The sequence below is a fragment of the Chiloscyllium plagiosum genome, chromosome 12 (assembly GCF_004010195.1).
Source record: "Chiloscyllium plagiosum isolate BGI_BamShark_2017 chromosome 12, ASM401019v2, whole genome shotgun sequence".
Classification (NCBI taxonomy): Eukaryota; Metazoa; Chordata; class Chondrichthyes; order Orectolobiformes; family Hemiscylliidae; genus Chiloscyllium; species Chiloscyllium plagiosum.
The window spans coordinates 1,620,725-1,635,461 of NC_057721.1; the positions used below are offsets into that span (position 1 = coordinate 1,620,725).

The 14,737-nt window shown below is 41.1% G+C and overlaps 1 protein-coding gene across 1 annotated transcript in view; it reads right to left on the reverse strand.

The window, feature by feature from the left end:
- wbp4 (WW domain binding protein 4) overlaps positions 1 to 14,737 on the reverse strand; it is a 61,550-nt gene that overhangs the window by 39,803 nt on the left and 7,010 nt on the right. Inside the window, exon 3 of the mRNA XM_043701498.1 lies at positions 4,369 to 4,530. Coding sequence (XP_043557433.1) covers positions 4,369 to 4,530 — 162 coding nt within the window. The remainder of the gene's footprint in view (positions 1 to 4,368; positions 4,531 to 14,737) is intronic.

Sequence of the window (14,737 nt, forward strand, 5' to 3'; positions counted from 1 at the left end):
GCTGGGTCCTCTACTTTTTGTCATTGACATAAATTATTTGGATGCGAGCATAAGAGGTACAGTTAGTAAGTTTGCAGATGACACCAAAATTGGAGGTGTAGTGGACAGCAAAGAGAGTTACCTCAGATTACAACAGGATCTTGACCAGATGGGCTAATGGTCTGAGAAGTGGCAGATGGAGTTTAATTCAGATAAATAAAAGGTGCTGCATTTTGGGAAAGCAAATTTTAGCAGGACCTATACACTTAATGGTAAGGTCCTAGGGAGTGTTACTGAATAAAGAGACCTTGGAGTGCAGGTTCATAGCTCCTTGAAAGTGGAGTCGCAGGTAGATAGGATAGTGAAGAATGCGTTTGGTATGCTTTCTTTTATTGGTCAGAGTATTGAGTACAGGAGTTGAGAGGTCATATTGCAGGGTTTACAAAATTATGAGGGGCATGGATAGGATAAATAGACAAAGTCTTTTCCCTGGGGCTGGGGAGTCCAGGACTAGAGGGCATAGGTTTAGGGTGAGAGGGGGAGATATAAAAGAGAGCTAAGGGGCAACTTTTTCACACAGAGGGTGTTACGTGTATGGAATGAATTGCCAGAGGAAGTGGGGGAGACTGGTACAATTGCAACATTTAAAAGGCATCTGGATGGGCATATGAATAGGAAGGGTTTGGAGGGATATGGGCTGGGTGATGGCAGGCGGGACTAGATTGGGTTGGGATATCTGGTCAGCATGGATGGGTTGGACCGAAGGGTCTGTTTCCGTGCTGTACATCTCTATGACTCCAAGTGGTGATGGTTTTTACTCACAATTTGTATCTGCAAATAAAAAAATTGTGTTGTATCTTACTCTTGTTAACACTTACAAACGCAAACTGCTTAACTAAACAAAATAATTAACAATACAAGTATTTTTATAATATTTATACTTATGTTAATATTACACGCACTGAGAAATCAAATCACAAACATTTCCATGCCTTATTTACCAAAATTTCTAAGCACAAAAGTAGGGTTTAAAAATAAACTCAAATTCAAACATGAAGTAGTTCACAATAAATTACTGAAATCACCTGATATTTTTATCCTTTCATGACTTTCCTCAAAAAAATGCAAAAACTCATCCAATCAGAGCTGTCAGCCTTCAAACATTTTTGTGTACTTTCAGCAGTCTGCAAAATTGTTCAGCGATTAATGCAGTCTGAACATGCAAACTGTGTCAACGGTGAAGAGGGTGTGTCGTCTAATCTTTCAAGGAGTTGTGTTACTGTATCTCTAATAGCCTTTAAAAACACTTCAAATCTCTAATCTATTTCATCCAAGGGTATATCTTATTAAAGAAATGCACTTTTCCATTACATAGAGATCAGCAAAAGACACTTTCCTTTTTCATATGTACACTGTTTATATTTAGTAGCACAGATCTACATATATAACATGAAACTCCTTCGTCCCTTGTTCTAAAATTTTTAGTTATTCCAACTGTTTCCACAAAATTATATCATAACATCTACAACACCCACAGTCTCCTCACTATAGGACTGTCATTATCATTCAACACTAAGTTATAGTCCAACAGGTTTGTTTGGAAGCACTAGCTTTCGGAGCACTGCTCCTTCATCAGGTGATTGTGGAGAATACGAGTGTCAGACACAGAATTTATAGCAAAAGGTCATTATCATTTAGGGTATAGGTTTGCTCACTGAGCTGTAGGTTTGATATCCAGACGTTTCATTACCTGGCTAGGTAACACCATCAGTGGCGACCTCCAAGTGAAGCTTCACTTGGAGGTCGCCACTGATGATGTTACCTCGCCAGGTAATTAAATGTCTGGATATCAAACCTACAGCTCAGTGAGCAACCCTACACCCAAAACCTCAACCTGAGCTACAAATCTTCACAAACTTTGGTCATTATCATTTTAACTAAACAATAATATAGAAACAGAATGATCGGTGTTGATTCCACGAATATCCTCCGTCTCCTCATACTCTGCATTCCTGATTTAAAGAAAATCCTCACTCACCCTTTGACCCACAAATGTTGGTTCAGCCTTCAATTGCCTCAGGTACATCCTCCAAAATTCTCTGCTTCTTTAAACTTACCCCTCTCTCCACTTGCAAGGAGGTTTGTAAAACCCATCTTTTACACCAAGATTCCTTAATATGCACTCATGTGCTCCTTAATTGCTTTTGAGATATTTTTCTACTTCCTCTATGAAGCATTTTGGCACATTTTCTACAGTAAAGATGTGACATTACTATTAGATGGTCATTCAAGTGGGACCAGAAACAACTCTTCCTAAGTATTTCTGTCTTCTTTCATCTAAGAGACACATACATGTTGTCTAACAGGTTGCTCGCCAGTAACCAGGTCAGAAATGCTCTGTATCATGTTTCAACATCTGTGCGTTAAGATCCCTTTCCTTCGTGAAAAGTTATGCTTTTCTCATTCCCATGACAGTTAGTTATTTTCCAATGCTGATAAAATAATGCTTCTTTCCTACCCATGGTAGGAATATGAAAGGAATTTATTTTTCTTTCTTTCATAGGATATGGAGATTGCTTGCTCGGCCTGTATTTGTTACCCGCCCCTAATTACCATTTAACAGGCTAGGCCATTTGAGAATAATTAACTATATTCCTGTTGATCTGGAGTAAGGCAGACTGGGTAAGGACGGCAGATTTCTTTCCTGAAAAGGATGTTAGTGAACCAGATGGGTTCTTACAACACCAGAGAGCTGTCATGGTCATCACAAAAGAGACTAGCTTGCAATGCCATATTTATTTAACTTAAATTCCACCAGCTGTCATTGTGGAATTTGTACCAAGGTCACCAGAGGATTAGCCAGGACCTCTATTTATGAGCCCAGTGATATTACCACTATGCCACCATCTCAAGGTTCCAGCAATAGTTGAGTATTGTGATTGACATTTATCAATTTCTCAATTACTTTACCTCTGCCTTATATGTACATTAGATGTTTCAGTTAAAGCACAGGCAAATATTATTGGTGCCCAAATATTCTTTTTTAAAGAGAATGAATAATTGAAAACAAACAAGCTTGTCCAAATGTTTGCAGAAATATTATTTCCATATTTGAACTGAGATCATACTCAATTATTTCCAAATTCAAGATATTCAAATCATTCTGATGGTAAGCAGAATGGTAGGGTAGCTAGTACTAAAGTAATTTCCTTTTGCCAATAAGGTCAGCGAAGACAAAGCAGCTTGCTTGATTCGCAACCCATCCTCCAGTTTTAACACTGACACCCCAATACCTGCTCACAGTGGCAACAGCGTGTAACGTCTACAAGATGCACTGCAGTAACCCACCAAGGCTCCTTTGACAACACATCCCAAATCCATGACTTCCACTATTTAAATGGATAAGGATAGTGGATGCATGGGAACACACCACCAACAATGCTCTAACGACAGATGCAATCAAGGAGGCAATCAGCACTACCTTCTTAAAAGGAAATTAGCGATCGGCATTAACTACTGACCTAAATAGCGATGCCCACATCCTATGAATAAATTTCAAAAAAGCACAACTGTACTATATTCTTTCTCAATCTGTAAAGGGAACATCCAGCTCTCTTTCATTACTCCTTTTACCATTTACAGACTTGAAAGTCATGCTTGGTGTCACTATCCAATTTATCTTGCCTTCCCTCCAATTCTTTTCACCTCTGGACTAGAACGCTATCCTTTAGAGACACTCAAAAGTTTGACCTGATATAATAACATAGTTACCTCTAAGAACACATCAATAATAATTGGTAATAGTTTGATGCATTGAACAATGTCCAAACAGTAATTTTATTACAGTTAATCTGAAACAAAGTAGCACTATCAAAATCTAGTTAATTAACATGTTCAAGAGCTCAGGTTGAGATTCTGGATGTAGGTTTGCTTGCGGAGCTGGAAGGTTCGTTTTCAGACGTTTCATCACCATACTAGGTAACATCATTAGTGAGCCTCTGGATGAAGGACTGGTGGCATGGCGGCTTTCTATTTATGTGTTTAAGTTTTCTTGGGTTGGTGATGTCAGTTCCTGCAATGACATCATTTCATATGGTGGTGCCATTTCCTGTAGTGACGTCATTCCTCTTCTTTTTCTCAGGGGGTGGTAAATGGGATCCAAATCAACGTGTTTGTTGACAGAGTTCCAGTTGGAATGCCATGCTTCTAGAAGCAGGAAAGAACATCACCAATGTAAGGAAACCTAAACACACAAATAGAAAGTGGGCCATGCCACCAGCGCTTCACCCGGAGGCTCACTAATTAACATGTACATATAAACATGTTTCCTGAAATTTGACAATGATTAGATGTGTCAACATTATCATTTATAAAGAAAATATAACATACAGGTTTGTTGTCTGCTATCCAGCATTTGCAGTAATCACAGAACTTCTTTGGTTGAGACTTCCAGTAATCAGCCCTGCAGAATATGTAAATAAAAAAATTTAATATGTTGATTCCCAAGAGTACCTCATGCACAGCATTAATATTACATAGTTGACACAAAACCTGTTCAAAAATAAAAATGATAATCACTCCTTTTCAAAATGGAGCACATCAATTATAAAATATGCCATGCAGCAAATAAATAGATTAAGCAGCCCCAGTGCTTCCTTACATCACAGGATGAGAACTTGCTGAATGAGCTCCCATACCACACAATACAAACTCGTGTCATGCTTAGTGGTGGATTAGTGAGCAAATCTACACCTTAAAGCAAATATGGTCAAAGAATCAAAGCCAAGTGATACTGATACATTTACTGTATGATTTATTGCACTTATTAAAAGCTTATTTGCAAGGTTTATATGTTCCAAATCTAACAAGAACCAAAAGATTAATACGTTCATAAATCCACTGTGCTTCTTATAAAACCAAAAAATATTAAAAATGCTGGAAATCAGAAATAAAAATTGAAAATGCTGCAGAAGCTTAACAGATCGAGCATTATCTGCGAGTAAGAGAGTTATAGTTTCAAGTTTGATGTGACTCTTGCTATCCTATTCTTTATGATATGATTCAATATGTGCTTCTTAGTTGCGTGATCTTTGTTGATGATTCATGTTACATGCTGGTTTGACAAGAACTGACAGACAGTAAAAACATAGGATCAGTACACTTCACACAGACCTGTCAGCTACAGACAAGCAGATACCGCCTGAGTCTGTGTTGCTGGAAATTTAGCGCAGTGCAGAGGGAATCAGATTTTTTTTGTTCCTAGTGTGTAAAGGTCTTTTTCAGGACTTGTACTTTGTAAGACTATATTCTTCAGCTTCAACGGATAGTTGCAGCTTTAGAGTTCTGCTGATTGGGAAAATCAAGCATGCACAGAAACAAAGGAATAAGGAGTAGACCATTCAACCCCTCAAGCCTGTTCCACCTTTCAATATGATCACGGCTCACCACCAAGCTCAATTCCCTAATCCCACCCTTCCCCCATATTCCCCAATCCCTTTAGCCACAACTGCTCGCTGTGGCAGTGAATTCTACAGGCTGACCACTCTCGTAGTGAAGAAATGTCTTCTTATCTCAGTCCTCAAAGGTTTACCCCCGATCCTTAAATTATGATCATGGGTCTGGACTTCCCAACATCAGAAACATCCTTCCTGCATCTATAGCCTGTCTAGTCTTGTTAAAATTTTATAGGTTTCAATGTGATTCGCCCCTCTTACTCTTTTAAACTCCAGTGAATACAATCCTAACTGACTCAATCTTTCCGCATAGATCAGGCTTGCCATCCCAGGAAGCAATTTTATAAACCTTCACTGCACTTGCACTATAGCAAGAACATCCTTCCCCAGATAAGGAGACCAAAACTGTGCACAGTATTCCCGGTGTGGCCTCACCAACACCTTATATAAATGCAGCGAAATATTTTTGTGCTTGAACTCAAAAGGTCAACATCCAATCAAATGGAGCCATCACAGGCAAACGAGATATACTGAATGGTTCATAGTTAAAAATCACAACACCAGGTTATAGTCCAACAGGTTTATTTAGAAGTGCTACTCCATCAACCACCTGATGAAGGAGCAACACTCTGAAAGCTACTGTTTCTAAGTACTTTAAGTGAGATTTTTTTTACATTGTTCACCCCAGTCCAACACCGGCATCTCCAAAACATAATTGGTTCATGACTTTTTAAAAACGTGTATTTTTTTTGTACGAAGGAATTCACTGAGAAACAACAGGAATAGGTTAAAGTCAAGGCCAATATATTGAAGGAATACAAGTGAACAAAGTAGGGTGAGGGAATTACAGTTAGTGCAAAGAAAGTTAACAATAATTATGCTTTTTTTTTAAAAAAAGAGAAGAGTATTTCTAAGGGATTTGAAAAGGAGTTATGGCAGAGTTTGCACCCACAATATGGTCCTCCTGTGTTATGTGGAAAATCATGGATGCTTCAGTTGTCCCTGGTGACCACATGCGCAAAAGTCTGTTCAGCTGCAGCTACAATTGAATTACATTTTGGAGCTGGAGCTTCTGTGGAGCATCTGTGATACTGAGCAAACCATGGATAGCATGTTCAGTGAGGAGGTCATGCCACAGGTGCAGAATGAACAGGCAAGGTGACCACAAAGCATAGTAGAGAATGGCAGGGAGTGCAGGAGTCCAGGAGTCCCCATTGCCATCTCTCTTTTTAACAGATGCACCATTTTGGATACTTCTGCAGGAACTGATTGCACAGGGAAAAACAGTGGCAGCCAACATCATGGCACCATGCTCTAGAAAAGAGGAGGGAAAAGAATGGCAGGGTGAAAGTGGTGCAGGACTCAACTGTAAGAAGAAAAGACAAGTGTTTCTGCAGCCAAAGAAATGATCGCCTTCCAGTGAGCAGTAAAGATATAAAGGCAGGATTAAATTGTATGCATGTAAATGCACAGAGTATAGTGAACAAATTGGAGAACTGGAAACTTAAATTTGTCTGGGCGATATGACATAACTGCATTGACAAAAATGTGACTCAAGCCAGCTCAGTATCCAGGAATGGATACTTAACATCCCAGATTATAACGCTTTTAGCGGAAACAGGTGGGTAACAATCTCATTCAAAGATAGGTATCATTGCCCTTAAACATGATACAGTCCCTAGAATCTACATGGTTAGAGATAAGAAACAGGAATGGAGCAGTGACCTCCATTGGTAATTTATTATAGACCACAGGGAAGAGGCAGAAGAGAGCATTCGTAGGCAGAGTATGGAAATCTGCAGGACAAGTAGGATTGTGATAGTTGGTGATTTCAATTACCATAGGGAGACTGGGAAAAAAGTAGTGTGTGGGCACGGAAAGGGAGAAATTTCTGCGAAGTGTGCAGGAGAACTTCCTGGAAAAGTAATTTCCATTCCTACCAGGGAGAGGTTGTGCTGGATCTGGTCCTGGAAAATGAGGCAGGCCAAGGTGAGAGCATCAGAACAGGGGAGCATTTAGGAAACAGCAATCACAACAAAGTTCAATATTAAGTTAATCCAAAAAGAGATGTGCAAGTCAGGTGGATTGGCCATACTAAACTGCCCACAGTATTAGGTGCATGCAGAGGGAAATGGGTCTGGGTGGGTTACTCTTCGGAGGGACAGTGTGCACTTGTTGGGCCAAATGACCCGTTTCCACACTGTAGGTAATCTAAAGTTGGAAAAGGATAAAACTCAGTCAATGATTAAAATCCCAAACTGAAAAAGGGCAGATTTTAGGTGTCTAAAAGTTGGATTTGAACACAGTGAAAAGCATTTTGGTGGATAAAACAGTGGCTGAAAAATGGGAGATTTTCAAAAGGAAGATGAATAGGGTGCAAGCTAGGTGTATACCCATGAGAAATAATTACAGAGTATCAAATGCTAGAGTACTCTGGATGACTAAGGATATTGGTGACAAAATAAGGAAGAAGAAAAAAAGAGGCAAGTGATGCATACCAAATAACAACAGCAATAGATATCAGGAAGAGTATCTCATATGCAGGAGAGAGGCTATAAGGTTGAAATAAGGAAAGCTAAGAGGAAGCACAAGGAAAGGATGGCAAGCTATGCTCAAACAAATAATAAAAGGTTCTTCAAATGTATTGATAGTGCAAGATTAGGGAAAAATAGAAGGGAGCCCATAAGGAGCAAACAGGAAAAGCTGCTCACTGAAGCAAAGGATATGGCAGAGGTACTAAATGAATAGTTTGCTTCTGTCTTTCCTAAATCAGAAGATGCTAACAATGACCTACTTGAAAACCTGGATGTTCAACGATCGAACTGCATAGTGATGGATAAAGAAGGGGTGTCAACAAGCACTCGGTTGGGGAGGTCACCAGGCCTAGGTAGGACACCTCCCAGATTGCCAAGAGAGAGTTAAATGGAATAAATCATGGAGCTATTGACAGGTATTTTTCAGGCCTCTCTGAACACAGTAGTCCTGCTGAACTGGAGAACTGCAAAAGTGACACCATTGTTTAAGAAAGTTGTCACAGACCTGCCAGCTTGATATCGTTAGTGGGAAAACCGATGGAGGCCATAATACAGGATAAGGTAAATATACACTTAAAGAAAAATAAATTAATACCATACAGTCAACATGGCCTTGTCAAGTGCAAGTCATGTCTGACAAATTTGATTCAGTTCTTGGATGAGGTGACACAGGCAGTAGACAAGAATAGTGCTTTGGACATCGGACTTTCAGAAAGCATTTGATACAGTGCCATATGGCAGGTTGGTTTGCGAATTATAAATGTTTGGGATTGATGGGTCCTTGGCAGCATGAATTAGAAGTTGACCGAAGGATTGGAAACAGAGAGTAGGTAGAGATGGGCATTTCTAAGATTGGAGACAAGTTAAAAGTAGTGATCCCCAGGGATCCTTGCTTTTCCTGATTTACATAAACAATTTGGAGGAGTGTTGAGGGCAATATCTCTAAATCTGCAGATCATACTAAGCTAAGGATAATAGTGAATTGCGAGGATGATGCTGAGCAACTTCAGAGGGATATTGATATGTTGGCCAAATGGGCAAACACTCGCAGATTAAATTCAATGCAGAGAAAGAGAGGTAATGCATTCTGGTAGAAGAAGCAGAAAATACAGGCTCATTAGTACAATTTTGAGGGAAGTACAGGAACAGAAGAACTTTGGGGTTCACATATAATTCTCTGAACTGATGGAGGACCACTAATACTCAGGCCTCATATAGCACCAGTACCACCCCGGCCCTTGGCTTATGGTGATGCTAGAGAGTCCAAAACATCAACAAGCGATGTAAAGATTCAAAAAAGACATTCCTTTGAGTGTTTCAAAATGGCCAGGCAATTTGATACAGTTAGTAAGATGACTTATAGGATCCTTAGGTTTATAGATAGAGGCATAGAGTATGAAAGCAAGGAAGTGATGTTATACCTCTATAAATCATTGGTCAGACCACATTTGGAGTATTGCGTTCAATTCTGGGCATCTTATTTAAGAAAGAATATTAAAGCCCTAGAAAGAGTTCAAAAGAGATCCACGAGAATAATACAATTAATGAAGGATTTTAGATACAAGGAAGGATGACAGAGAATTGGCTTGAGAAGGATATTCTATTTCCACTAGTTAATATGTCAATAACTGGGAGTCACAACTTCAAGACTATCAGCAAGAAAGCTAAGAGTGAGATGTTAGTCAGTGTTGTTGGGATTTGGAATGCGATGCCTGGGAGTGGTGGAGGAAGATTCAAAAGACAGCTGGATATTTATATTTGAAAGGGAACGAGTTAGAGGGCTGGAAGTGTGACAATCTGAGTAGCTCTTTTGGGAGCTGTTACCGACATGATGTGTTGAATGCTGAAAAATGTGTTGCTGGAAAAGCGCAGCAGGTCAGACAGCATCCAAGGAACAAGAGAATCGATGTTTTGGGAATAGGCCCTTCTTCAGGAACGTCTTATGCCCGAAACGTCGATTCTCCTGCTCCTTGGATGCTGCCTGACCTGCTGCGCTTTTCCAGCAACACATTTTTCAGCTCTGACCTCCAGCATCTGCTGTCCTCACTTTCTCCTTCATGATGTGTTGAATGGCCTCCTCCTGTACTGTAAAATTCTATGATTCTAAAAGAGATCATGTTGTCTCACTGGTGCTGGGTCAGCAATATCACTGAACAGCTGTAGGGCATCCTGAAAGGGGAGGGAAGACAGACAGAGATTGTGACAAATATTGGTACCAATGACATAGACAGAAACAGGGATGAGGTGCTGAAAGCAGAATTTAGGGAACTAGGAAGTAGGTCAAAGAACATGACCCAAAAGGTAGTAATCTCTGGATTACTTCTGGTGCAACGTGAAAGTGAGTATCAAAACAGGAAGTTAGTCCAGATAAATGCATCGGAGAGTTAGTGGAGGGAGGGCTTCAGTTGTGGGACATTAGAACAACTTTTGGAGACAGTGAGACCTGCATACAGTGGACAAATGACACCTGAACTGGAATGGGACTAGAATCCTTACAGGAATGTTTGCTAGTGCTGTTGGGGATGGTTTAAACTAACTTGGCAGGGGACTGGGATCCAGACAGAATGTTCAGCAGGGGAAGATAAACAGCCAAAATTAGAAGTGACAACATGCAATTCAGGAAGACAAACATTATAGGTCAGTTAAGGCACAGGGGAGCTTGGCAAGGTTGGATGGTATTTATTTTAATGCAAGGAGTCTGACAAACAAGGCAAATAAGTTGAGGGCACAAACTAAAACATGGGGTGTGATGTCATTGCTGTCAGAGAGACATAGTTAAGATAGGGATAGGATTGGCACCTCAATATTCCAGGATACAGGCCCCCAAGCAGTCGATGAGAAATTGAAGTGCAGATATGTAGGCACATTTCAGGGAAGTGTAAAAGTCAAACGGTAGTAAAAGTATCAGTGGGGTCTCATTTTGCAGACAGTGATCGTAGCAATCTTGAATCTAATGGAGATATGGAAAAGGACAAGGATGGGCCTGAAATCAAAGTTCTAAACTGGTGGAACACTGATTTTAATGAGATCAGATATGAATTGGCTAAAGTGGACTGGGAGCAGATACTTTCAGGTAAATCTGTCTCAGAAATATAGAGACTACAGGACCAACATGTACCAATAAAGAAAACGTGGAACCAAAGGATATACAGCACTGGATTATGAGAAAAAAGGAGGCAAGACACTGAGGGCTCAAAACAGCAGAAGCACAGAATGTGCAAAAAGGAACTTAAAAAAGAGATTAGATGAGTTAACAAAGGCTATGAAAGTACACTGGCAGGTAAAATAAAGGATAATCGTAAATTGTTTTACAGGAACATTAAACATGAAAGGATAAAAAGGAAATAGTAAGGCCCATTAGAGTCCATGATCATAATTAGTGTGTGGAGCCTGCTGACTTTGATAGGGTTGTAAATGAATAATTGGCATTGGTATTCACGAGCGAGAGGGGCAATATGGGTATAGAAATTGGGGAATAGGTCTGTGATACAATTAAAGAAATTAGTGTTGAGGGAGGTTGAGTGGGTTGGCAGGCTGAATGGTAGATAAACCCACAGGATGACATGCATCTCAGGTTGCTGGATGAGGCAGGGGAGGAAACAGCAGGGACATTTGCAAAAGATTTTAGCTGTCTCTGACAACAGGACAGGTGCTGGAAGACTGGAGGACAATGTGGTGCCATTATTCAAAGTGGTAAACCAGGAAACAGGCCAGTCAGTCTCACCTGAGTGGTGAGGAAACATCTGAAAGCAATTCCAAAGGATAGATTTGCAGAGATTAATCAAGAACAGCAAGGTTTTGTTAAGGGATAGTCACATCTGACCAACTTGATTGAATTTTTCAAAGAGATGATCACGTGTGTATCTGAGGGCAATACTTTTGATGTAGTCTACTTGGACTTGAGCAAGATTTTTATAAGATTCTGTATGGGACATTGACAACAAAGGTAACAGCCCATGTGACTCAAGAAAAGTTGGCAAATTAGATCACAATTGGCTGAGTAGCAAGTAAAGGGTGATGATTGAGGGGCAAATTTCCCAACTGGAAATCTGTGTCTAGGGGTTGCCAACAGTATGGGTTCAATTCCCACACAGGCTGAGGTTACTATGAAGGACTCTTGTTCTCAACCTCTCCCCTCGCCTGGGGCATGGTGAATCTCCGGTTAAACCACCAACAATCATCTCTCTCAGAAGCAAGAGCAACCCTCTGTTCTAACAAAATAATGGCAACTTCTGTGTCTAGCGGAGTCCACAGGGATCAGTGTTGGGGCTTTACTTTTTGTGGTTTAGATTACTTACAGTATGGAAACAGGCCTTTCAGCCCAACAAGTCCACAGCGACCCTCTGAAGAGAAACCCACCTAGACACATTCCCCTACACCTAACATTACAGGCAATTTAGCATGGCCAATTCACCTAACCTGTACATTTTTGGACTGTGGGAGGAAACCCACGCACACATGGGGAGAATGTGCAAACACCACACAGACAGTTGCCTGAGACGGGAATTGGACCCGGGTCTCTGGTGCTGTGAGGCAGCAGTGCTAACCTCTGTGCCACTATGCTGCCCTTTTTTTTAAACAATTAGATTAGATTACTTACAGTGTGGAAACAGGCCCTTCGGCCCAACAAGTCAACACTGACCCTCCGAAGAGCAACCCACCCAGACCCATTTACCCCTTCGCCAAACACTATAGGCAATTTAGCACAGCCAATTTAGCCAACCTGCACATCTTTGGACTGTGGGAGGAAACCCATGCAGACACGGGGAGAATGTGTAAACTCCACACAGTCGCCCAAGGCTGGAATCGAACCCAGGTATCTGGTGCTGTGAGACAGCAGTGCTAGCCACTGTGCCACCATAAATATTATTTCGACTTGAATGCAGGAGAATGGCTAAGTACATTCGCAGATGATACAAACGTTCATGTGGTGGTAAATAGTAAGGAGGATAGCCTTTGATAGCAGGGCGATATAGACAGGCTGGTCAGATGGGCTGACCAGTTGCAAATGGAATTCAATCCAGATAAACATGAGGTGATGCACCTGGACAGGACAAACAAGATAAGGGAATACATGATGAGCAGTCAGATTTCAGGAAGCACCAAGGATCAGAGGAATCCTGGTCTGCATGTACATCAGTCCCTTAAGGTATCAGGATAGGTAGATAAAGTGACTAAGGCAGCAAGTTGTATACTTCATTAGCCAAGGCACAGAGCTTCAGAGTAGGGAGGTTATACGGGAATTGTATAAAATGCTGTGGTTAGGCCACAGCTAGAGTATTGTGTCCATATGGAATCCAATGATGGGGGGAAATGATAGCATTGGACATAGTGCACAGGCGATTGACCAGGATGTTGCCTGGGTTGGGAAGTTTTAGTTATGAAGAGAGATTGGACAGACTGGGGTTGATTTCCTTGGAGCAAAAGAGATGGAGGACATGACTGAGATCCATTAAATTAGGAGGGGCACAGAGAGGTTATCCCTTTGATGGAGGGACCAGGGGACATAGATTTAAGATCAGGGGCAGAAGATTAGAGGAAATGTGAGGAAAGACTTTTTCACCCAGAAGATGTGGAAATCTGGAACTCACTATGTGCAAGGGTGATGGAAGGTAGTAATCCTCATAACATTTAAAAAGTACTGAGATGTGCACCTGCATTGTCAAGGCATACAAGACTATGGGCCAATGCTGGAAAATGGGATTAGAATAGTTAGGTGGATGTGGAAATCTGGAACTCACTATGTGCAAGGGTGATGGAAGGTAGTGATTCTCATAACATTTTAAAAGTACTTAGATGTGCACCTGCATTGTCAAGGCATACAAGACTATGGGCCAATGCTGGAAAATGGGATTAGAATAGTTAGGTGGTTATTTTTGACAAGCACAAACTCAATGGGCTGAAGGACCTTTTTCCATGCTGTGCATCACTATGATTCTACAACAACTGAAAGAAATACGGGTCTACCTCATACTATATGAGAACTAGAATGAAGTTTTATTGTCACATGTACTCAAGTACAGGGACACATGAATTTAGCATTACAAATCCATCTAGCTTGCACATCTTTGAACTGCGGGAGGAAACCGGAGCACTGGTAGAAACCCAGGCAGATGTGGGGAGAAGGTACAAAGCTGTAAATGGTGGTGCTATCTTAGGTACAAAAGTGCCTAGGTACAAAATCTTCGATTTTTCTTTATTTTTCTAATTTAAAAAGTTAAAAAGTTCAACATTACAGTCCTTCTAAAGCAGGAAAAGAGAGGGAAAAAAGGCAGACAGCACATGGCATGGTGGCTCAGTGGTTAGCAATGCTGCCTCTCAGCGCCAGGGACCTGGGCTTGATTCTATCCTCGGCCGACTGTCTGTGTGGCGTTTGCACGTTCTACCGATGTCTGTGTGGGTTTCCACCAGTGCTCCGGTTTCCTCCCATAGTCCAAAGATGTGCAAGTTAGGTGCATTCACAATGCTAAATTACTCAGGTTCAGGGATGTGTAGGTTAGGTGTGTTAGCAGGGAAATGCACGGTTAGAGGGACAGGGTAGGGGAATTGGTCTCCGGGGGGGGGGGTACTGTCTGTGTGGCGTTTGCACGTTCTCCCCATGTCTGTGTGGGTTTCCACCAGTGCTCCAGTTTCCTCCCATAGTCCAAAGATGTGCAAGTTAGGTGCATTCACAATGCTAAATTACCCAGGTTCAGGGATGTGTAGGTTAGGTGTGTTAGCAGGGAAATGCACGGTTAGAGGGACAGGGTAGGGGAATTGGTCTCCGGGGGG